The following is a 25,521-nucleotide window of genomic DNA, read 5'->3' as shown; positions in this document are numbered from 1 at the left end:
AGTCCTCAACTCTGCATATTATTTTAATTGAAGAGAGATAAACAATTAGCAATGACCAATAATCCTTATTTTGCATTCTCAAATTTGCCAAATAAAGCGAGCCTTACCTGAATTGAGTGGTCTGAATTAAGGTCGATCTCCAATGAATCTTAATGTTTAGTTTTGTCTAATAAAGGCTTATTGGGGAAGGTTATTAAGAAAAGTAGTAAATTAAGAAATTATATAATTGCACACCACTTTTTGAACGGAACTTTATAGTAAATCAATTATAGTAATTAACTCAAGAATATTTGAAAACCCGTTCAGAAAGACGAATTTTAAGATGCGGAGCAGAAGCACCTTAACTCCTGTTTGTTAGCTGTGAACTTTGACATGCAACAGAAGAATATTGGAGGGAGAAAAGGCAGAAGAAAGCAGGAAATACGGGCCAAAAAAATCGTTCTGTTTGGTTAAAGATCACACACGCTGCGCTCTGTGTAACATGTAGTTGAGGCGACACAAGCTTGTTTGTGAGTTGAGGAAGAGTTGAACGGTCAGGCTCAGAGCAGCAGAAATAATTGTATGAGGACATGTTTTTGCAGACACACACACACACAGTTGAAGAAAGGAACAACCTTTTAGTGGCAGATAGTGAGTGCTTTCCCGGAGAGCTTCTGGCCTTGTGCCCCAGTCAGGGCCGCTTGTCAGTTTATTTCCCATCCTGGCATGTTTGTCATACTTGTGTGTTTACCTCACCCTGAGTACATGAGGTTGACCGGTGGTTTCTGACCTTCCTTACCCACAGAGATGTGAGCTGTGTCCCCACAAAGATGGAGCCCTCAAGAGGACAGACAATGGAGGTAGAATCCCTCTCAGCACGCACGCACGCACGCACACGCACACGCACACGCACACACACATCTGTGGTGAGCCTCTTGTGTATTTTGTCATTAACTGCATGTCACCGGCAAGTTTAAGGGGGTGTGAGCGTGCTGGGAGAGTTATGTTGGTGTTTGTTGTGTGTGCTGCTTCTCTCTACCGTCCTTGCCAGTCAGTGTTTTATGAGAGTGTGTGTGTGTGCGTGTGTATGTATGTTTATGAGGGGGCGGGCCAGGATGGGTATAGTGCATGGCCTGTGAGGAGTCTCCTCTCTGGGTTCATTGGGAGGTCAGCTTGGTGGAGACTGTAAATATTCTGTGCGTGTGTGTGTGTGTGTGTGTGTGTGTGTGTGTGTGTGTGTGTGTGTGTGTGTGTGTGTGTGTGTGAGTCAGTCAGAGAGAGAGGCACAGCTGTGGGATTGTGTCCAGGCCTGCAGGGAGGCATCAGGACAACACTAACACACACCGTTTTACTACTTTCTCTTTTATTTTACCCTTCCCATGACCCCTCTCTCCCTCTCTTTTTCCTCCCGTTTTTCTCTCACCATCTCGGCTCCATTCCTCTTCACTTGTTGATCTGTGTGCTAGTTGTTTCAGGTGGGACAGTAATAAAGCAGAGCAAAGGTATTAGTATGAAATGCGGTGATGATCCAGCACCTTAACATATAGCAGGCAGAGAAGAATAAGAAGTTTACAGATGATAACATAAAAAGTTGAAACGTTTCAAACATTATCTGTCACACCCATATATTTAAGGGGTGCTGATGGAAAATCAGCAACAAGTTCACTTCCTACAAATCAGTGCGAAGAAATATTAAATATGTGGTAACAGCATGGGCGCTCGATACTGACACCTGAATATTCTTGTTTGTGCTGATGAGGTTTCCCTGTTCATTACCTGCTGCTGTAAGTACAAAATAAAGGCAGTCCTGTTTTCACCTGTCATGGTTTTGCAGTGGTTTACCACAAAAGCTCATAAAGCCATTATCAAGACAACCTTTTGCTTTTTTTTTCGTTTATTGGACATGGCGACACGCATCAGTTTTGTTATCAACAAAATTGAAGCTTGTCATCTCGACACCTTTGACTCTTATAGCTTCTTGGAGTCAGGGATGTTTGGAAAGGGTGCCTTGTTGGGTTTTTAGGGGCTAAAAGTGTGAATGCGTAGTTTGAGGAGGAAGGCTGTGCCACTTTTATAGTCCTGTTTTATAGGCCTCTTCCAGATTCTTGGAGGGACTTCAAAACAACAACATGACCCCATTTCACACCCGCCGCCTCCCCTCCGTCCCGCCCTCTGCCCTCCTCCCCCTGTCCCGCGCACCAGGTCAAAGGCAGGTCAGGGGTTCAACTGTAAGTTTAAGCCTGTTTTTGTTTCCGCTATGGGGAAAAACAGACACCTCCAGTGTGCAGGAGACTCCCACCTCCAGTTGACCTCCCATTGACCTCCTTCTGCTCCTCCTCAGCTCGTCGTCAATTCTCCTGCCACTCCACCATGCCCCACTGTCATTCCACCGCCCCCAGTTTGTCTTCACTGACAGGCAGCTGTGTGTGTGTTAAGGCTCCATAAACGGCTACTTAGATAGATTAACTACCAGTTTGCAAATTAAAATATTTACGAGCCCAGACCACATTTAGGTTGTGTTTGGTTGAGGCCAAAGGAGTTTTATCCATTATGGGCTTTTGGTCTATACCTTTTTGGGTTCACATTGGCAACAGATGTTCTGACAAGGAGCTTCTTAAGTCTTAAGGTTTTATTTCATCTTCACTTATGGTCACAAAGAGCTCAGAAAGAAATACACGTGAGCTTTCATCAAAACTGTACCGGACTTTAATTCCACTGTGCAGATAGAGTCAGGGGAGTTGATGTGTCCTGTAGTGCAATATGATGGCTGAGAAGGGGGGACCATCATTGGCTGTATTGGTTTGATGTGTGATCAGAGCCAGAGTTCATAAGGTGTGTTCCCACCAACTCGAATGACCCGGACCAAACACAGAAGCGCAGTAAAATCAGTTATGCATTTAGCATAGAGTCTTCACATTTTTTAGAGTCTGTGTTATGAGTCGCAACTTTAGAAGAGTGTGCAGAAAAGCTCTGTACCTCTTGCTGTCATTAATGTGCAGGGGTTGTTTTCTGTGTGTCTCTGCAGGCTGGGCTCATGTGGTTTGTGCCCTTTACATACCCGAGGTAGAATTCGCCAACGTCTCAACTATGGAGCCCATAGTACTCCAGTCTGTGCCACATGAGCGCTACAACAAGGTAACGAAAATCATCTGTGCATTTAGACGTGTCTCAAAATCCCATGTACAGTGTCATTACGAGGAACTGTGTGTGTTTTTGAATTAAAATGGTCCTTTTAACCGTGTGTGTTTGTGTGTTTAGACATGTTATATCTGTGAGGACCAGGGCAGAGAGAGTAAAGCAGCCACTGGAGCCTGCATGACCTGCAACAAACATGGCTGCAGGCAGGCCTTCCATGTCACATGGTGAGGCTCATTCACATCCCATTAACCTCACAAAGACAAAGAAGCAGATTGTTTTTCAGTTTCTTTGCTCAAACTCAAGTAGAGTTCAGACTTCCAACATGTGCTTTCACATTAGTTTTAAAAACACAATGATGACACAGCCTGGTTTATTTTTCACTTTCATGTGCACTAATCATATCTACTGGTTGGGATTATAAAACTTTTTGTGTTACAGTGTTGATATGGACGTTGTTGAGAAGTTTTTTTGTTTTTCATGTCCCTTACACAACTCTCTGCCACAGTGCCCAGTTTGCGGGGTTGTTATGTGAGGAACAAGGCTCGGACGCAGACAATGTCAAGTACTGTGGATATTGCAAATACCACCACAGCAAGTTGGTAAGTGTCCTCCCATAGCTTTGTCATATTCCACAGATAACGTGTTTTGATGCTCTAAAGCACAACCTCACACATCACCAGACTGATTGGCATTCTTTTCAACTAGAGAAAAACTTGTAGCCATGACCTGTCTGCACATGAGAGGTCAGATTAGATTTAGATAGATGTTGTATTTTGATTTGGTTAAGTTAAATTAATCATTCTTTGTGGAGTTTAACAGAGGAGCAAGCTTTTTGTCAGCATGATGGTGGAAACATACAATTTGACAGTACGAGACAAGTCTTGCTCCCTAGCTTGTATTAGGCTCATGCACGGACTTGTTTCCCCATGAACTAAGTAGCCACAGTGTTTGTTGCAGCTGACTGTATGTATATCCAGAGAGTGTCTTGAAGTTTCTGTGACCATTAACAAGTTGCATCAGGATTTCTGTGTTTTGTGTTCCACTAACTGCAATCTCAGATGAGTGTGTAGACACAACACACACACTGGTTTACCTGTAACACAGTGAGACATACTTTTATCCTGCTAATGACTTTGCACTTCTGTGCTGCCACTGAGAGATGATCCACCATTATTTCGTCCATCTTTTTGTGCTGCCTCTACCTCCCTTAGCTCTTCTCATCCCTGTCTCCTCAATGCTGCTCTCCTCTTTCCTCCACCTCCACCTTTTTCCAACCTTTCCTCCATTGTCAGTTTCTTGCTTGGCACTCTCCGTCCTTTAGACATTTTCCAGTCTCTGTTGGCCTCTTCGCTCTTTCCCTCTATCTGTCTTTCTCCTCCAAATTTGCTTCCTCTTTCACAGGAGCAATGAATCCATCCCCTCACTGTCTGCCCCTCTTCCACCTGTCCTTTACCACCCATCCACCTTTTTCCATCTACTCTTATTCCTCCTCCCTTCCCTAAACCTCTAATCTCTCAAACAGTGGCCCATCGTCCCCTCCACTCCTTTGTGTTTTGGTATTAAGCAGGTTAGTTTGGCGGGTCAATTAGCTAGCATCATTTGGTCACCAGGTATAGCAGAAGCTTTTGTGTTGCTTAGCTTGAATTGGACACATGGTTTCAATAAAAAGGCTGAGATCAGTGCCATAGTTTTCTGCTCTGTGTAGAGTAGGCATAGGAACACAGATTTGTTAATGTGATTTACAAGAGCATTAAGGTTCACCCAAAGAAGATGGGAAAAAAAACATCTCTTTTGTTTGTGCAGGTCTTTGACATACAATTGGCATTCACTCCTAAATGACTGGTTGCTGGTTACTTCATGAACACAGTCTTACCTCATGTATTATTGTCTCAAACCTGAAGTCATTGTCGTGCAGAAATCAGTCAGATTAGAGGAGAATGAAAAGGAGAGGCATATCAACGCACATATCCAGCAACTGGATATAGAGAGGAAATGTGTTTTCAGCACACACGTCCCCCTGAAGAGATGTCCTGTTGTGTTCCAGATGTTGTTCCACCTCTCCAGTAGTTAACAACATATCACAAGATATATGTACACGTGTGTGCACTTACACGCTTTGCGTCAGTTGAGGGAGGGACGCAGATATGAAAAACATTAAAGTGAATTGGTTATTGTGATGTCTGGAACAGCGGGAAGATAGAAACACAGGACAGGTTGTAGAGTGTGTACACACACAAACTCACACACGTGACATTTTGCAATGTTAACAAAGCTGATGGAAAGACTCATGCTGCTATATTGATCATGTATGAATGACTTTGGATGCTGGGGTATAATGTCATTAAGATGGGATTGTATGGATGACAGGAATGCATGAGAGGGAATCGATGGTGAGGAAAGCAATGTTGTTAGCAGAATGGGTTTCATGAAATACCATTTGATGGATGTTTACGGCATGTTAGCAACATATGGCCTTTGGCTGGACCCAGTCAGGAGCCAAATCCAATTTCAAACTTAGATTACCGTTGTTTAGTGTGGACAACAGTGACAATGTATCTTTGGGAAGATTTCATCGAGACTACATACGAATATAAGGAATGTAAATGAACTGTTGCTGACACTCAGCTGCATTTGGTTTGAAGTGTCATTCATTGAATTGAAAGTATAACAAGGCAGCCGGTATAAGTTTATTCTGCTTCTCTTGTGGCAAGTTTTGTGGGCTTGTTGTGTTAGATTGAATGATCATGTAGTGTTTAAGAAGAGGTTTTGAGTGTTGCTCATCAGGAGCAGTAAAGTCTGAACTCCAGGACGTGTTAACTTGCAGTATGTCAGCATCAAATCCAGATTTAGACTTTAAAAAGGCAAAACATTGCCATGTGCCTCAGACAGTGAGCTGCATGTGAAGCCAGAAGAGGATCATGGTGCACCAGGCTGCCTCGGAGAGTCAGTTTTTGGATGAAATGCCAAAAGAAACACAGTCTGTGGTCATAGATCTGTACTTTTGAATAGAGACTGGATAAACAAAAACCTTGATCTATGTCTGGAGGTAATATGGCTGTAATTTGAGGATGTAGTTGTTTATCACCATGGCAACAGATATTATGTGCAAGAGCAAGCTGTCTTGGGCTGAGATAGATAACCAAGACCCATCAAAAGTGTCCCATGATGCCTCTTTAGATCCTAGTTTTGGCAAAGGAGTTTTAAAACAACAATAAAACAATGTGGAGTTTCGCTGTTGCTTTCAATGCTGATGCTTTTTGCAGTGTGTAGTATTCATAGCTGTTCTACACTTGAATGACAATGCTTAATGCTTACATTTTGTAAGAGAAAGTTAAAAAAGGACCAGTATTTTCTACAGTGGAGGTATAATGTGTTTTTGTTCTAAATACCTACTGCCACCATGCATTTTTGACTCAGTGGTGACCAATAGGCTCTCTCAATGCTCGTGACAATGTCTTTTGACTGTTTTTGAAATGAGTTATCTTTGAGTTCAGTTAGCCTTTCCTAGTTTAAGTTCACTTTAGTTTTTTTTATATCACAGAGTTCTTTTTGATCTTATTATAGCCTTTTTTTTTTCTTTGGACTTCATCTAGTAACTTGAAGTTCCTCTTTACTTTTTAGCGAAGGAGCAGGGGCCGTGGTAGTAGGTCTCAAAGCTTAAGTGACTCTTCCACTCAGTGTATGGATAGACCCCCAGACGAGGACAAGAAGGTAAGACAGCCCTCAGACCTTACCCTCTCTATGCCTTCAACCCACGACTGTGACTCCATCAGAAACATACGCCCTCACTGTGACATGCTCGAACTGTGGAGGGACAGACAAATACACAGTAAAAGCGTTGATCAATAATAATTTTCTGTGGCCCTTATAATGACTCCATAACAAGCCTTTATGGACACAGTCTTTGAATATATTGGCAGCACATTATTTACAGTTATTTATAAAGTGGAGTCTCAGAAGGCATACTTGCTTAAATTAGAAAAGTAAATAGAAAAAGAGGCGTGTGGGAACGTATGCTATCGATGAACTTGATTTGAGCTGGGGTCTTGACAGTTGGGAGTGTAAAAATGTGGCCCACCTCAAAACACATCAACGTATCCTTCAGTTCTCCTAAACAAGGCCTTTAATATCACAGAAATCCTTTAATTTGATGCTGGTATGACTGCAGCCCACATACACCCACTCGTGCCACCCACCAGCCTCTAATGAATGCTACATTAGTGTGACTTAATCAGTCACAGCTGTTAGCAGAACATGTAATCACAGGCTGTGAAAAATCAGAATTTACAGGAGGTGTCAAGTCATTTGTTCCACTTTTTGTTTTTTGTCATGTGTACCGAGCCCTTGTCAGAGCAGAGGACACGACCCCAACGGCAGCTGAATGAAACCCATCATTATCAGGAGGCAGCGTGATAAAATAGTCACAAACACTTCTGCTCGTAGACACCGCATGTCCAACTTTTACAGGACTAATAGAGTATAATAGGTGCAGTAGGTGTTAGAGACATTGAACCTGCAGTACAAACACATGACTGTCCCTTTACTGTTGAGCTGTTTAGAGAGGGCGTAGTTTTCTGTTCAGTGTCATTGATTCTCCCCACCAAACTCAAGAATGTGCCCTTTTTGCACAGCACTTTGAAAATGCATCCATCCTCACTCACTTCTTGAGTAGCGATCACTGGGATCCAGAGTTGACGTGATCCAAATATTGAGTTTGTTGTTGGCGTGTGAAGTCGGCGTTATCAAGCACTTACGGCACACAGGATTGCCGCAAAGTGAAAAACAGGGCGCTCATCAGATAAAACAAGGAAAGACAAATATGTAACATACTCAGACGTGTGAGTGTGTGCGTAAAAATATTTAAGCCAAGGAAAGACTTAGTCCAGACCACCTCAGAAAGAAAAAGGACCCTTTCTCTTTAAGAAAGGGATGGTTTAAATCTGCATCAATGCAATATAAACCAACTGTGAAGGCAATTCTTACAAAAAGCATCTTGATCTTAATTAAACTGTCACAAGTGGCTGCTGTGACTTTCTAATTAAAAAACACTGGAAACCTTTTAGCTGCCTGTTCTATATACTGTATGCCTCGCAAGTTTCAGGTGAAATCTGCTCAGTGATAGCAGTCTTATTACGAATATAAACAGTTATAATAAACAAGGAAAACATTTTTTTCACTGAAGATGCACAATTGGTGTTTTCAGATTGAGGTGTGAGTGGATGCATTTTGAAAGTGGCTCTTGGCCCTCCAGCCAGCTCCGTACTTCTAAAATCAGAGGAAGTCGGCCCCTCCATCAAGCTCGTTACTGTCACCTGAACGGTGTAAAAAAATAAAATAACTTCTCCACTTCCTCTGAATGAGATGCTCTTGTTCTGATGAGATGTTGCATTTATTTTTAAACGTGTGATTATGCAGATTAGAGATGTTGTCGATGATGCTGTGCCAATGAGACTTTGGTGTTTTGCGTTTCCATCTTGTTTTTCAGTTGTAGTTCATTGTTTTTGAGTTAGAAAAAGCATGAAAGAAGACAGCAGAATTTTCATTCCCTGTTCATTTCTAAAGTAATTAGTGGCATCCAAATAGAGCTTTTAGCATGTTGTGTGACATTTTATCTGTCATTTTCTCAAACAGTGCCAGATTCAGCATGATTGTGTGTGCGTGTGTGTGTGTGGATTTGTCCACATACTATTGAGCCCCTCTGCCCTGGCTTTTGTTAATACTGCCTTATTTGCATCAGTTAGAGTACCTCTTTTCTTTCTCTCTCTGTCTTACACACACACACACACACACACACACACACACACACACACGCACACGCACACGCACGCACACACACACTGTTTTCTCTCTCTCTCTCCATCCACATTCCAGGGTCAGAGATCAGTAGGCTCAGATTTGTGTGTGTGTCCACACATGCATTTGTTATGTGGTTTAGAGGCTCAGATGTATACCCACCTCATGTTAGAGCCTGCAGTCAAACTACAGCAGGGGCTAAAAGATCCCCCACTCTGTCCGCTTAGAAAAGGCCTGCAGGAAACACACACACATCCATACATACACAATGTCTGGTCAGTAATCCTACAGGAAACTGCACAGGGGAATTCCTGCCAGGCCGGGGCGGATTATTTTCCCCCTTACTTCCTGTTCCTCCGTTTCCCCCCCGTCTTCCCTCTCCGCTCCTCAGCCCTCCTCGCCTCGGTGTCTGCACCCTCTCATCTTCCTTCTGAGGCCACTGCATTGACTTGTGAACGATTTAGAATACATTTTAAGCCAAATTAACAGGCTTTACTTTGTCTTTGCGTCACTGATGCAGGCCATTTATTGGTTACGTAACAATGTTAGTTTAATGAATTTAAATTTCTTGCCCACGAACGTGACAGCGAGGAAAGGTAGCACGAGCTTTTGAACAGTGTGCTGTTCAAAAGGCTGTTTGATTTAATGCAGTGATGAAACTTTTAATTTAGTCATCAATTAACCATTTAACAGTAGTTTAGATCCATCAATAATAAATGCCCAAACATTCTGTGTTTCCAGCCTCTCAAATGTGAATATTTGATGCTTTTCTCTTTTGATGTATCATTTTTTTCAGGCTTTGCACAATTGGTCAGGCAAAATAAGCAATTTGAAGATGCCGCCTTAGGTTTTGAGAGTTATTTATGGGCATTGTTCGCCATGTTCTGTCATTATATTGAGAAAATTATCAGTTGGTAAAACAATTGCAGATGAACTGATAAGGAAAGCCCTTATTTAATACATTCACTTTTGTTACCAAATGCAAGAAACCAAAGACATTTGCACTTACTTCCAGGAAGAAAAGAGAGTTATAGGGAATAGGGTTTGTCTGCTAAAAAGTCCCCCACTTTCAGAGCCCCGTGATGAGGATTTGACATAGATGGAGAGGCTCTCAGCCCACTGTTGTGCTGCTCATTGCTGGGGAGTTTGTTGATAAATAGACGTGGCCCTCATCCTCTGCCACCGCTTATATTTACCCCACACAGTCTCAAAGAGCGCTCGGACATGTCAAATGATCAGGCTGCTAATGGTCAGCGACAGAGAAAGAGGGGAAAGGACACGCTGAAAGGCTTTGTCTCTGCCTGTATAATCAATTGACCTGATTGATAAGGGTGTGTCAGGGTTACATTGTGTGTGTGTTGTGTTTCCCACGCCCAGTGCTTTGGGTCCTTGTGTGTGTGCGTGTGAGCGTGTGTGTGTGTTATCCGACCCTCTCAACTCAGCCTCTGTCCATCAACACCTTCCTCTGGAATGTTAATGAAAAACAACAAGGGAATCCCAAAGAATTTACCTCTCTGTCTTTCTCTCACTCTGCTTTTCTCCTGTGTCATCTTTTAAGTCTTGCTTTTAAAGCTGCATCATTGCATGCAGAGCAATGCAGGAGCAGCAGCATGTCGGGCTGTAAACTGAAAACCCTGATTTGGGGAACAGTCCTACAGGGAACAAAATTGTGATGATCAAGTAACTAATTTATTGAGCAAAAAGGGAAAAGGGTTTCAGCCTCTGTGATGTGTATTTGTTTCTGTTTTGTTTCAGTGGTAATTGATTATCTTTGGGTTATCGACTGTTGATCTGACAATATGAGCAATTTAGAGACGCCATTGGGGGTTTGGCCACTTCCATTGTTTCCTGACATTTAATGGACTAAACTGTTAACTGATTAATTGAAAAGCTAATCACTGGCGGTTAAAAACAAACAAACAGCATTCTGCCAGGAGGTCAGTCATTACAAACTCATGCTTTGCAGCCAAGCATTGTTTAAACTCACAGAAATCTATTTTAAATTCTAGTGAGGATCCCCACCTTTCCAAAAAATATGAAATATGTTTTGTGGAAATGTGTATAAAATAAACTCATACATAATGTAAATTCTATTGTCAGGCTGAATGGAATAACATGATTTTAACAACCTTCAAGCTGCTTAACAGAAAACAAAGGGGAAGACTAATTGCTGATTGCAGCCCTGGTTCCAAGTTGTACGCAGAAATACACACACAAACCGAACTGTTAACCCCAGAGCGTCGTTAGCTTTAGCGGAAGTCAGCGTGCAGAGAGGTTACAGTGGAGCTGCTATCTCCTGGTTTGACTGATGATGTCTGTTAACTGCCTGTCATAGAGGAAGTCTGGCTAAACTGTCACCAGCCTCCACGCAATCACTCCTCAATGAGACCCTGGAGGGGGGGGGAGAAGGGGGAGGGTTGTCATGACACTGAACATTACAAGCATGTTGAGTCCCATGTCGTCTCTCAGGATTGCTGCATATTTTCACTGTCCCGTCGAGAGTTCGTGTGCACATGTGTTGCCAGCGTTTGTGTGAGGGTCCATGTAAAGGTGTGTGCGAGTGTACGTGCACCCGTGTGCTTGTATGCACGTGCAGAGAGGTGTTGGGGTGCGGGGCGTGCGTCTGAGGTGTAAATGTGCTCCCACCCAGTCGCCACATCAGGGGTGTGAGAGCAGGGTGGCGGCACGTTCGATAGCGAGGGTGTAAATTGAGCTGTGATCGTCCAGGAAGAAGGATATGATTGGACGAAGCAACGGGCCCTTGCGCGCTTCAGTGCAAGGCACTTAGACACACTCTGCCCTAAACTGCGGCGCGCTGAATTCCTGGTGCCTCCTGCCCCTTTTTTATCTCTGCTCTGTCACTCTCTTTGTGTTTGTGGATCTCCAAGCTTTCATCTCAGACGGCGCCTTTGAAATGCAATGCTCTCTCTTTCTATCAGCCACACACATTCTCCCTCTCCTGCGCTTACATCCTAATAACTCCTTTAGTTTGTTTTATTTTCTGCCATCTCTTTGGCTTTTATCTTCCTCGGAGCATTTGGGGTGGTCCAGTACGTCTCCACATTCAGTATTTTCCCAATCTTCCTAAAATGCAGACGAATATAGAATCGTAGTTGTGGGATGTCTGTTTTTCGGTGTCTGTCTTTATTCCTCTCTTCCCTGTAACATGTCTTCAGCAGCTTCACCCATCTGTTCCTCCTTTTTTTCACTTTTCTCCATGCTCAGAAACACAAGGAGCGGGACAGACACAAACCAAAACACAAGAAGACCATGGACATGTCGCCCTCCCTCGTCCTTCCAAACATCATGGTTCCGGACAAGGTGAGGGTGCTCCTCCTCTCCTCCCTCCTCTGTTTTGGTCTACTGTGACTGGGCTAGTTAAATATTACAGCAGGGGTGTCTGGTTGACTTTTTTTCTTACCTTGATTAACCTTAGATACTCTTCTTCTTTATCTCTCACACATCCTAATCTCCCGCTGACCTTTCTCCCATTTTCGGTCCTCCCTTTCCCATCCGGCTTTGTTTTGATAATTTTGTTTCCCTGTTCCGGTGCTTCTCCTGGTTCCCGTCCTCCCTTTCCGTTCAACCATAATTCTTCATTGTGCTTCCTCCCTTTCCACCTCCCTCCTCCAGACCTACAACAGCAGCAGCTCAGGGGCAGGTGTCCCCTCTCTGCCGGCGCCCTCACAGAAGCGACTGGACGACAGCACCGCCCGCTTCACCAACGCCAACTTTCAGGAAGTGTCGTCCGCTCACTCAGGCGGCAGTTCCAAAGACGGCTTGGCTGCAGACGCTGGGAAGGCGGCGTCTGAGGTGAAGAACAAGAAGAACAGCGGTGGAAGTCATGCGGTGGGACAGAGGGGCGGCCGCAAGTCTCTCACGTCCTCAGGGAAACCCCTCCCCTCTGCTGTGGTCACCATGGCAACCTCCTCCACGTCTGCCTCTGCTTCCACTGGGCCTTTTCACCAAGGTGAATTGATGCCTGCAAATAGTCCTGCATGTTAATTTTCCCACACTGGGAATTAACCCTGCTGTTAGATAAGTAGAAACCTGGTGTTCCCGCTCTGCCCAGCCTCCAAAAATCCACAAGTGCAGCGCAATTACAATTACAGAAGTGATATTATTATCCAAAAAAGAGTGTGATTCATGCGTTTTAGTTGTGCATTTATGTGTGTGTCATGTTCTGGATTTTGGCCCAAAACCAGACTTTTGTGTGTGGCCGCGATAACGGTGGTACGTCTCGACTGGCCTCTGGCTCCTGTAATCGGGGGCCCTGTCTGGAAAAGACCAACACACACACACACACACACACACACACACACACACACAGACAGACAGACAGAGAGAACGAACATGTGGGGAGGTCAGGACCTCAAAGGAGTCGGTGCTCAAGCTGAGCTCCTGTGTTTTGTACTATCAGAGCCTTGAAGTCCTTGTCAGGTGTGTGTTTGTTTGTGTGTCTAGCAGAGAAATGTTGTGTGTGTGTGTGTGTGTGTGTGTGTGTGTGTGTGTGTGTGTGTGTGTGTGTGTGTGTGTGTGTGTGTGTGTGTGTGTGTGTGTGTGTGTGTGTGTGTGTGCGTGTGTGTGCGTGTGTGCGTGTGTGTGTCCATCCATTTGTGTGCTTTCAAGGCAGTTGGTCTGTTACATGGGAGGACTACATGATGAGGGAGGCCTGACTGTACAGCAGATAGAGAGCGACAGAGCAGATAAAATGCTTATTTTGGTTATCTTGTTTCTGCTGCTCCCATGATGATGGAAGGGGGAGTCGTTTGGAAACTTTTCCAGCTGTAATGTGTGTTTCCTCTGTGTTGTTTTTCCTCCTGCTCTCACTCCTGGTCTCTCTCTCATCTCACATGTCCTTCCTGTCTCTCTCCACTCCTGTCTGTCTCTCTATTTTTCCTCTTCATTGTCTGTTTTCCACCTGTATTTCTTTCCTCCAGGTCTCCTGTTGACCAGTGCCAGCAAGACGCCCTCTGCTCCTTCCTCTTCAGACTTCCTAAGCTTCTCAGATTCATCGTTGCGTCCCGGGGGTGGTACAACCTTCTCATCCCCACCGTCTTTCAGCAGCTGCCTTGTGAAGCCGAGCTCAGAGGGTGGAGTTTCGGAGGGAACTACGACACTCTTCGGTTCCCTGATGTCTGCCACTACGGCCTCTGCAGGTGACAAACGTTTATTTACAACAACAGTGTTGTTTGGTCTCATTATTACAGTCATGCCATAGTTTTTAAGGCATGTTTCCACAACCATTTGTCAGATTCAGCATGAGGACAAAAAGAGAAGGAAATGACTCGGATGCTTCAACAGAAAACCTGCGTTACAAACTGCACTGAGAAGTTTGACAGATGCAGACTTTCACCATTATGAGGGTTTAACTGAAGACACTCATCAGGCTGCATTTTTAAGCAAATATTCTCTGGTTTCAGTTTCTGAAATGTGAATATTTGCTTGTCTTCTATGAGAGTAAACAGAATATCTTATGGTTTTGGATTGTTTGTCAGAAACAACAAGCTCTTTAGGTATGTCAGCATCTATTCAGGGAAATTGCGATTCGTCTTTTTCAAAGCCTCTAACATTTCATAGACCACACGACTAATAGATTAATTGAGCAAGCAGTGTGTTAATTAGTAATGAAAGTAATTGTTAGTTGCAGCCCTAATTTGCAAGAGAGCTGATGATGCAGGATGTGCTTTCCTCTTAAAGTAGATTCTTTGATGGATCTCAGGCCAGCAAACCACAACAAAACACCAAGAGACCGCAGGCTTTATGCTTAAATATTCATCTCTGCTTTCTTATCATTTCAGTGGGCGGGAAGCTGTATGAGAATTCCCACAGTCACACAGCCAGCGAGACGACAAGCCTCGGTGGGTCCACTGGCTACAAACGGTCCCAACCCTCCAGCTCAGGGCCAGGGATCGGAGGAGTAGCGGCAGGAGGAGGGGAAGATGGGGTAAAGAAGAAAAAGAAGGGCAACTGGCGAAACAGATTTGGACCTTGCTTCACCACAGACGTGAAGCCTTCAGAGGCAGCTCCCTCCCTGACTCTCCCCACCTCCTCCACGGCCAACACCGCCTCCTCCACCGCCTCCCCATCTTCCTCCTCATCCTCGACGCTCTCAGGCCGGCCGGGCTTAGTTTCCAGCAGTGGATTAGGAGTGGGGGTTGGGGGAGGAGGAGGGGAGAGGGGGCTGGGGGTCATGGGTGTCAGCGGTGGGATTCAGAAGTCCCCGTCACTCCTCAGGAATGGGAGTCTGCAAAGCAACAGCGGCTCCGCGACCACTGGGCCAGGTGAGGAGGACGTGACGAGTCAACACACACAAAACACAGCAGCGATGAGAACGCTCAGATCTCACAATGAGAAAAACTCTCAGATCCTGTATTTAGGAAATTATCTTTACAATTTTGCTGTAGCAGAAAAGATTCGGAAATTGTTGTCAGCAGCTAAAATTGAGGAATCAGGCTGGTGTAATTCGATTTTTATCGCCAGATAATGTCCAGACAGACAAAGACAAAGAAGTTAGGTCCCACTGTGGTCACCGCAGTGTCATCAAAACGATTCAAAGGGAAGTGGCTCATGTGTGCCATTGTTGGAGCAGGTTTTGTTTCTCACGTCCAGCTCCTGGCTTGTGGAGCTTTGTTGGCGTTTGCCGCTGAACGCCGATGAATGAAACAGAAAGTGTTCGTGGCTCCGAGCGGCAAAGTATTGACATTACCAATCACAAAGGGCGAGGATTTGACACACCTTTGTGATTGGCTCCTTGTGTGCATGTGTGTGTATGTCAAAAGCGCGGGTCTATGTGTTATTTGCCCACACACGTGGAAGTGGTCTGTATGTTTTTTTTTTTTTTCCTTTCCCATCGTGTTCAGTTGCTTGGCAACTGTCTTTATGCTTTGGAGTTCCCCTCTGCTGATGGAAATGGCTCAGTTCAGCCCCCACATCCCACATCTCCCCTTTCTTCCAGAATTACCACCCTTTTGTTTCTCTCCCCTGCCTCTCAGCTGCTCTACCTGCTTTCTGCTCACTCCTCAAATCCTCTTCTCACCTGTTGATGCTTTATGCAGTTGATGGTGTGCATATGTTTGCATGTCCAAATGCAAACGAGGGAAATAGATGCTGTAATTATGCTAATGTATCTCACTGATCATTAAGATCAGCTGATCCGACGCTGATAGTGAAGTTATACATAAGGCTGTTGCATAAGAAACGCTCATGTCTTTTACCAAGCCTATTTTAGATTTTTAATGATTCCTAATTCTACAATAGTAATATACATTTTTTCATTTCTACTTCTCTTTTCATAGGGATTAATGAAATCTTTTTCAAGTATTTGTCCTTGACCTTCAAAATCCAAAATAAATTGGATTGGACTGGATTTAAGAGTCCATAGAAGACAATGAATCTGGAGTAATATCTTGTTTATACTTGCGCTGTAGTTCTATGGGCGTGAAGAATGACGTGGTTGCTTAGAAGGAGTGAAACCATACGTTGATTCTGATCAAAACATTTGTTGCTTGCTGTGGTGTGACTGTCTCGATCCAGGGTTTTTTTTTTTTATGTGTAGCAAGGTCTTTGTCTGCTTGCATGTGCATTCAGGTGCAGAGTTGAGTCATCTTACAGCAAAGCCATCCTGCAAATCTGTCGTTAGAATTCATTATGACAATTTAATGGGGTTGATTGTGAATTGACAGAAATCTCCCTCTATGTGTACACACTGTTTTGGCCAAATTTTAAGTCACTGAGAGGAAAAGTGGTGTTAAAGCAACATGAAACGCAGCAACAGTATTAAAATGATTGCATCCTTGCAAACCCTTTAATTTGTTACTAAGTGTTGCTGATAGTTTAAGCGCACGCTGTGCCCATCCATGGACATTAATATTCAGTCATGCTTTCGAAGGTGTGTTTCGGGGATGTTTTTTATTTTCGGGGCTTTGCGCATTCGTCGGCGAGTCAAACCTCATGACTGGTGCCGTTTGCCTTGTGAGTCTAATTTTTTGCAGCAGTGGTGGTTGAGGATAATTTTGTTTGTGATTCCACGTCCATCTGAATTTTTGGCGCTTGTGATTTTCCCTACAGCAGTGGCAACGTTTCTGACCACAGCTGGTGAAAGAAGATAGGGGAAACAAAACGGTGGTGGTCATGTATGGCTGTGTGTTATATGTGTGTGTGTGTGTGTCTGTCTGGGAATCACGTGTTCTTCTTCCTACTGTAAATATTTAGTTGAGGGTTAATGCAGGGCAGTAATGGGGAGGATCTTGGCGTTTATCTCCCGCCCTCCATCCTGTCTGCTGACTCCACCGTGCTGATGGATAGATAGTTAGCCTGATACATATGTGTTGGAGGGTGGGGAAGGCAGGGGGTTAGATTTTGGCTAGGTTAATGTTTGACGGCAGGGGGGTCACTGATGGGGCGGACAAGCTGGTAGAGCGCAGTGGGGGAGGAACGATGTTTGGTGGACATTAATTTATTCAGGCCGGTGGGAGTGTGTGCGTGTGTGTGTGTGTGTGTGTGTGTAACAGAAAGAAGGAAGAAAACTTAAGATACTTATTACTGCTGTTGTTTCATACATTGATTTGCTTATTTATGTGATTTTTTTTTTCTTCAGCTGCAGTTTTTCTTCCCTTGTCTCTGTGAAAACATCATTATCAGCAGCTTGGTCTCACTGCAAAACACGTGAGAGGAAGTTGTGAAAACCAGGGAAATGCTCAGTGAACAGGGTTTCATTTAAATACCAAATGAAGCTTGTTGGCAAGATATGAACCTGCATTTGAAATTCCTCCCTTACATCCTTATAAGTTAAGTTTGTACATGAAATTTGTTTTCTCCTGCCAGTAAAATGCTTTTCTGCATTGGAAGAAATTATTTGGAGATTCTTAAATAAAAATATTTTTGGGCACTGTGAAATTTTAGGTCACAATTTCAGCCTTTTTATGATGTCATAAAAATCTTTTTACTTTATGATTTTAATGGTTTTAGCAATTCAGTTTTAATAAGTGTGAGGTACTAAAAATATGCACTGGGCTTAAAAATATTTTTGGAGAACAGGGAATTCATCCAAAAAAAAAAAGAAAAAAGATTAAACAGTTGAAGCTGCAGAAAAACAACACACACACACACACACACACACACACACACACACACACACACACACACACACACGCGCATTATGCAGAAAGCCACACATCTGAAAATTGGAGACAAACAGTTCCAAAGTGACAGCTCTTTCATGTACATTAGAAAAAAATGTGTGTGTGTGTGTTCCTCATCAGTAAACTATGCTGAATAAGTATAAGGCTAAAAAAAAGGATATTTTCAGTTATTATTTACTCCTTTCATTTAATCGCTCCTCCATGTGAAGCCTGAATGTGTTTTGTATCCGTCTAACTGCGCATAATTGCAGAGACTCCTGAATTCAGTTGTCTGCTCAAACTGTTGATTCTGCAACTCATGAGGCTTTATGAGCACACGGCACACCTACGTAAATTTTGTGATGCACGCATACAGACAAGCACACACATGCAGACACACACACACACAGTTGCATTGACTGCCCTCGATGTGGCTCTGCTCCCTCCACACATTGCCGTGATGTTTGAATACATTTCTGTTCTGTTGGTGATAGAAAATTCTCAGAGTAACAAACGTCTTTCTGCCGCCGCGATGGTGTTCGGCGTTTGTCTCCACATTCCTTTTTTAAACCACGATTAAATGACCGTCTGTGCAGCTTTTTTACGTCTTTTTCTAAAAACAAGCTGCATGGCCGCAGTGTTCAGCATCACCCTGCTGCTTAGGTGGAAATGTCCACTGAAAACAGCATTTGGAGTAAGTTCTCGGTCAAAACACAGATTCAGCTGTTAAATAAGAGTGTGATGCCATCCGCTCGGTTTTTAGATTGGACTTAACCCTCCCTAAACAGACAGCATAGATTTCCTATGGAGATAATACCAGCTTGAACTAATCAAGGTGGATATTTTTGAAGCTTACAGACGTTCTGAGCAGGAAGGGAAAAGGAACAGGAAGGTCGAGCGATGGAGGTAGTTGTGCTTCAGGGGTTTAACGTTATTGATTACGCAGATAGGGTATAAGTTTTATAAGCTCAGGCTTTGTGTGTGTGTGTGTGTGTGTGTGTGTGTGTCTGTGTGTGTGTGTGTGTGTAAATGCTTTTTTGGTCTTCGTCTTTTGTTATCCATGGGGAAGTTTTTATTCTCATCAGAAGCTGAAATCAGATCAGACTCAGTTTGTCTGTCAGTCTTTGTGATATTTGTAATGTTCTCACCACAGTCACTGTGGAAAATTACATTTTCTTATGTAATTTGTTTTTTTAAGTTTTATTACTTTAAGGGTCGCAGAATTTTTTGATGGAGCGCAATATCCTGCTTTTCACTTAAAATCTGAGAATCATCACATTTGGAGCAAGAAGGTTTTCACCTAAAAATGACAATAATTTAAGATAATTGAGTAATAGAAAAATAACAGTTAAACTTGTTAATTTTAAATGTATGACCAATTTCTATATTTGTTTTTAAATTGTCTTATTGTTTTAACTTGGTTGTCTAATTTGGGCATACAGTTAAAAAAAAACATATTATATTTTTAATTCAAGCATTCCTCATGGAGCATTGAAAACACATACTGTGATTTATGAGCACCGTTCAGTTTTGAGGCATTTTGGATAACCTCTGTATTCGTGTAGCATAAAGTCAGGGTGAATTCAAGTCAACCTGTGGTTTTGCCCTGTTGCTGGCACAGTTTTGCTCCATCTCTTTGTGTGTAGCTCTTCTCATCAGCGGTTCATCAGTTAAACTCTGATAAACTGTTGGTTTGGCCTCTAATCCAGCTGCTGAAAATCTTGCAGGAGCTCGTGGCCCCTGAGTCACAGCAGCCCTGCTTTGAGTATCAATTTTTCTGGTGCATATTACAAAGCGTTATAAATAGTATGTAGGCCCATGTAGTCTTCGTATCTCTCTCTCTCTTGCTCTCCCTCTCTCTCCCTCCACCCCTCCCCTCCTGGCACAAAGATCTCTTGTTCCCCCAGTGAATGTGTGCTGCCCTGAGCCATTCAGGCTTTTGTAGGGCTGAGGGGCCCTCCATCTCCCCCCCTCCCCCCTTCTGCTGGGGTCAAAGGGGGGCAGGGGCAGGGCTTATCCCTGGTTAGTGGGCGAGCGCAGGGGTGTGTGAGGGGAGGGAGGGGGAGATGGAGAGAGAGAGCAGAGAGATAAGAGAATGGAGCATGCGTATGGATGAGTGAAAATGGAGCAGTGTGTTTGCCTCAGTGATGTATAACTCATGTGTATTTTGTAAAATTCATGATTTTTAATAAGAATAAAATCTTGTGTTTTGTCTGAATTAGTGCTTAGAGAACAAACAGAGGGATGGAAGACGATTTCCCTCCTTGTCTTCCATCCCAATTTGTAAAAGCTTAATGTGGATGATTTGTGTCGTCAGGTTTTTGACACTTTGGGTCACCGGTTCTGTGTGTGTGTGTGTGTCTGTGTGTGTTTGTGTGTGTCTGTGTGTGTGAACCTCAGTTTATTATAATTGATGGAGTTTTTACGATCATAAAGAAACCAAATTATCTGACCGCACACTCAGGCAGGCCGGCGTACTTAATCATGCAGGACATTTGTTGATTTTATTAATCGTGCATTAAATTGGCTAAAGCCAACAGATCTGCGCCTTATTTAAAACTTGATTTCTGATGTTCCATTATCTCTGTGAATAACTCCTGATCTAATATAGCAATTTGTCTATTTCTCCAGTTATTAGCATTTTTGTTTTTATTGTGAAAGAGACTAGATATTGTACTGCTGTGGCGTGTTATTAATTCAATTAAAATGTGTTTAATTCAACTTATTTTCAACAAGGATATGGCATAAAGCGGCATCATATGCTTTTTTACATTTTTTCATCATGCAAAGTGATGCATGTAAGGCAAGAGCTGCTTCAGTGTCAGTGACTCCAGCTGAATATCGACTCATATTAGGAAAAGCTCACGTGATTCTAACCACATTAATTATGGCTTTGTTCTCTTAAGCCAGCAATGAAATGGAACTCATTAATTGTATTATTTACTTGTGCTTTTCATACTGTAATAATTAAAGTCACTGTTGCGTTATCTGTCAATCAGTAATCCTCTAAACTCAGTCAGATGAAAATAACGCCGTTGACGTCTGTTACCTCTGGTTTCTCCACAGGTGTTTTTTCTAGCGCCGATGGGTCATCGTCAGGGACAGGAGCAGTCGCCGTGGGCGGGGCCAGCTCGGAGTTGTCCCAGCAACAGCAGCCCACGCCTTCGCTAGCCCCTCCCTCTCCATTCACTGCCACCGCTCCACTAACCAGCACAGCCTCCACACACGTGAGTTCAGACGCAACCTGTGCTGGAAACTCTCAGCGCCCTCCTCGCTCTCACATACATGAAAAAACGTGCTCATTAAACACACTCCGTCTCTTTCTTCCTTTCACAAACGCACACAAACACACACCCTCTCTGTCTTCATTCAGCACCCTCTGCATCTGTCAGTTCACCCGCATCTTTCGCATCTGTGAGCTGAAGTGCAGATAAACTGTGGGAACACAAATAAGCCAAAGCGCACTAATTAAATGTCTTCTGCACCAAATCTCTCAGCACTATTATTAATCCACTGCATGTTAATTATGTGTGAAATGTGTGTGTCATGACCTTGTGTGGATTGTGTTTTCTCAGCTCAGAGTTGTAGATGATTTATACAGTGCACCTGTAGAGGCTCTTTCTGGTTTATTCAGAGCACTAAAATAAGTATTTTTAAAAATTTTGTCACTGAACATTTCACTGAAACGTCTGTGATCCTCCAGTCTAACTCAACAACTATTGACCTTAGTGAGTACGGTCTGTATTATAACCTCAAGTGATGCGTCTTTATCACTGAAAATATGCAGGAATGTGCAGGGGTCAAAGATAACACATAGGAAAACATTGGAAAATCATAATTGTCCTTTAGAAAAAAATTCAGTGTCCAACATAATGAAATTCTGGAAAAACCAGCCAGGCTGTGTTATTTTAATACACACTCCCTATTATGATTCCCATCATGTCCCTTAATGTGGAGTAAAAGAGGAAAAAAAACACCTCTGGGCAAAGCTGGGAAAGTGGTCATTCACTATGCATCAAGGTCAGAAAGTGGCTGCAGAATCCAGGCTGCATGTTTTAGGAAAATCCTTCTCATCTTGGATTTCTTTAAAAGATTTGTTTGTTTTTTTTTTTATGGACATTAGATAATTACTACCACTTTCAACATATTCCCATTTAAAACTCAGATGTTGAAGCAACAGTTTACCAAGTTTATCCAGATCAAAATGAATTATGGTGATTTACGGACACAAGACTGCAATTTTTATGCTTTTCCCTAAAGTGTGATTTTTGGGTTTTGGTGTGTCCCATTGGCTTAAAAAAAACCCCCCTCATCTTCAATCACTGACCCCAGTGTCCGTCCTTTCAAATCCTCCCCCGAAGACCATGCTCTGTCTCTGTCCACCCAACTCCATTTTTCTCCACGTACCACCTCTCTTTCTCTTTTTCTCACACACTTTCTCTCACCCTCGACCTTCCTTCTCTCTGTCCCCATCCATTTCTCTTTTTCTCCCTCCGTTGTCCTCTGATGTAATGACATCTGACAAGCACCACAGTAGGGATGGAGGGATAGAGGGTGGGAGGGGGGGGATCGGGCCAATGTGTGTGTCTGTGTGGGGGGGTTGCTCTCATGCCTTGAATTTGCTGGCCTGGCCTTCATCTTGCCCGGCTCCTCTCTCTTCTCCTCTCTATTCTAGAGGATGGGAGGCCCAGGGAAGCTCAGGATATCACGCCTGTTTGCCGCATGTATGGATGAGTTTGGGCTGTAGCTGCGTGTGTGTGCATGTGTGAGAGACTTTAATAGAGAAAGAAATGTTGTTTTTTTTCCCCTTCACATCCGTAAATCACTCCAGATTGTTAAAAACACGTGTGTTGCTTTGTGAAGTGTGATGCACGGCTCTGGGCGTCTGGGACACACACGCTCCGAATCGAGGCTGCAAAAATTACGCAACTTTACAAGGACGCCAACAACAGGCTTCCCCCAGTGTGTGTGTGTGTGTGTGTGTGTGTGTGTGTGTGTGTGTGTGTGTGTGTGTGTGTGTGTGTGTGTGTGTGTGTGTGTGTGTGTGTGTGTGTGTGTGTGTGTGTGTGTGTGTGTGTGTGTGTGTGTGTGTGTGTGTGTGTGTGTGTGTGTGTGAGTGAGTGAAAGAGACCATTTGCTATTTTCAGTCCGCTAGCCGACTCCCGGCCTACTGTTATTGGCTATCAGCCCAGGACAGAGAAAGGGAGTGCGAGAGAGACTTTGAATGAAAAATGAATGAAAATGAAAAATGAATGTTGATGGGAAAGGGGGCAGGATTATGGCACTGAGGGGGAGGAGGATGAGGGGGGGAGGATCTAGAAAGAAATCTGAAGTCATTTCAGTGAGGCGGAAAAATGGACGGAGGGCACAGGTTCTTTTTTTCTGAGAATTTAACATTTAGCATCGGTGGGAATTTCCAGGATGTTTTCCAGATTTTGTTATTTTAGACAAACCACATTATGGCTTTGTGCTTTCTTGTGCTCCCAGGGTTCACTCTGAATTTCACTAACTGTATGAGAATGGCTTTACAAGTCGTGGATAGGACAAAGAGGCAGGCAGAGCTTCTCAAATGCAGGGTTTGCATGCACACGCTGAAGCTTGATCCCATCAGCTGATCATCAGATAGTGCTCTGACACCATCTGACAACTTTTCCTTTAGTAACTTCTTAAGTAAATATCTCCTCGTGCTTTGAGCTTGAGCAGACATGACAGCGCTCCAGAAACCTCCAACAAATGAAATGAAGTTTTCTGCGGTGTCACGTGCATTGGTCAGAGCCTTTTCTTCTACTCTTCTGCAACCAAAACAGTCAGCCATTTTGTTCTTTTAGATAGACCTGATTCTCCTCCTGATGCTCCACCCTCGCTCTCCTCCCTCTAACCCCACCCCACCCTTTGCTCCACGGTCCTTATTTGGGAAATGCCTTAATTGGATTAAACTCTATGCATCAGAAACACTTTGTCAGCATGTCAGCATACTGTCAGGGTGTTGAGGCTCTCTGTGCCGTGTGTGCGTGTGTGTGTGTGTGTGTGTGTGTGTGTGTGTGTGTGTGTGTGTGTGTGTGTAACAAAATAATAAGCTGTGGATCCGCAATAAATCCTTGTTTTTGGTACATGAAAAGGGAGTAAAGCATTGTCAAATCCACATTCAAATAAAAAAAAAAGCTTCACTGCCATGAAATAATATGTAGATTGTTTTTCAGCAGTGGAGACTAGAGAATTGAATTTGTGAAACCAGATTGATTCTCAGCTTTGGACTCAGGCTCATTAAATGTGTAATAACGTGTCAGACCTCCAAAAAAACGTAATACACATAAAGTGAACTCTTACTGTCGAGGCGATTGAGACCAAAGAAACACCAGTGACTGAAATTCCCTCTCATGTTTACATGACACTGCTTTGCTGCTGTTCAAAAACTTTTATTTTTTAAAGAGACAAATGGTGCAAACAACAGGCGTAAAATCAACAGAAAATGAATCCACACTTGTGAATATCAGTTAATCTTTCACCTCATTTTTCAATCAAAAATATAAAAAAATCTGCTGATTTCAGCTTCTGAAATGAGACAATTTGCTTTTTTTTACTCTTTCTCCTTGTAAATTCAATTCATTTGTCTTTGGACTCTGGAAAATTAGAATTGGTATTTTTAACTGTTTTGTAATTTTTTTAATACATGTAACTATTAATCATTAGAATTATTATAGTCCAATAAATATATGATGAATATGAATCATTAAAATAACATCTCATGAAAATCCTTATTTGTAGCCCTAAAATTTAATTAAATCAAAATTTCTTCTATAGTTCTTTGTTCTCTTTCATTTGTACTATTTTAAAGAAGCAATTTGCCACTTGAGGCATCATTTCATTTTAATTTGTCTCGCTTTAAAAACCCTCTCATAGCCAAACAGTTAAGGCACCGTATAATTGCATTGTGGGGTGAAGCCTACGATTGGTTGTGTGATATCAGCTATCCAATAAAGGTAAAAATACACCAAAAAAACATGTTTGAGTGATTCTGTCCTCTGTCTACAGGTGAGCGGTCTGCCAGGGTCCGTCTTCAACCTCGCTCCCTCCCACATGTTTGGCAACAGGCTGAACCCCAACTCGGCCATGGCAGCACTCATCGCCCAGTCCGAGGCCTCACCAGCAGGTACGGTGACATACCAAATGTAGCTCTGTGTGTGTTTGTGTGTGTGTGTGTGTGTGTGTGTGTGTGTTTGTTTGTGTGCTAGAGAAAGAGAGGGAGATAATGGATAGGTCACGCCCCCTCTGTCCCACAGAGGGTCAAGGGTCAGCACTCGTGATGTTTTCAAGCTCCTCCCACTCAGCTCCAGTTACACACCCCTCACCCCTTTTCTCTGTCACACACACACACACGCACACACACACACACACACACACACACACACACACACACACACACACACACACACACAAATAAATTTAGCACACCAGTTTACACACATACAATTTGCAAGTAAAACATAGA

At 43.3% G+C, this 25,521-nt stretch overlaps 1 protein-coding gene across 6 annotated transcripts in view; it reads left to right on the top strand.

Moving 5' to 3' along the window:
* mllt10 (MLLT10 histone lysine methyltransferase DOT1L cofactor) overlaps positions 1-25,521 on the top strand; it is a 41,657-nt gene that overhangs the window by 5,644 nt on the left and 10,492 nt on the right. For 5 of the 6 annotated variants that reach the window (XM_070986053.1, XM_070986052.1, XM_070986051.1 and 2 more), the window contains exons 3-13: positions 785-839; positions 3,005-3,114; positions 3,238-3,341; positions 3,623-3,716; positions 6,739-6,828; positions 12,136-12,231; positions 12,544-12,880; positions 13,851-14,069; positions 14,712-15,194; positions 21,099-21,259; positions 25,065-25,182. In XM_070986053.1, the coding sequence (XP_070842154.1) occupies positions 785-839; positions 3,005-3,114; positions 3,238-3,341; positions 3,623-3,716; positions 6,739-6,828; positions 12,136-12,231; positions 12,544-12,880; positions 13,851-14,069; positions 14,712-15,194; positions 21,099-21,259; positions 25,065-25,182 (1,867 nt within the window). The remainder of the gene's footprint in view (positions 1-784; positions 840-3,004; positions 3,115-3,237; positions 3,342-3,622; positions 3,717-6,738; positions 6,829-12,135; positions 12,232-12,543; positions 12,881-13,850; positions 14,070-14,711; positions 15,195-21,098; positions 21,260-25,064; positions 25,183-25,521) is intronic. The other variant, XM_070986054.1, reaches the window with a different exon arrangement.

This window comes from Chaetodon trifascialis, chromosome 18 (assembly GCF_039877785.1).
Source record: "Chaetodon trifascialis isolate fChaTrf1 chromosome 18, fChaTrf1.hap1, whole genome shotgun sequence".
NCBI lineage: Eukaryota > Metazoa > Chordata > Actinopteri > Chaetodontiformes > Chaetodontidae > Chaetodon > Chaetodon trifascialis.
The sequence above is the reverse complement of the archived record's forward strand: the minus strand, read 5'-3'. Positions and strand labels throughout refer to the sequence as shown.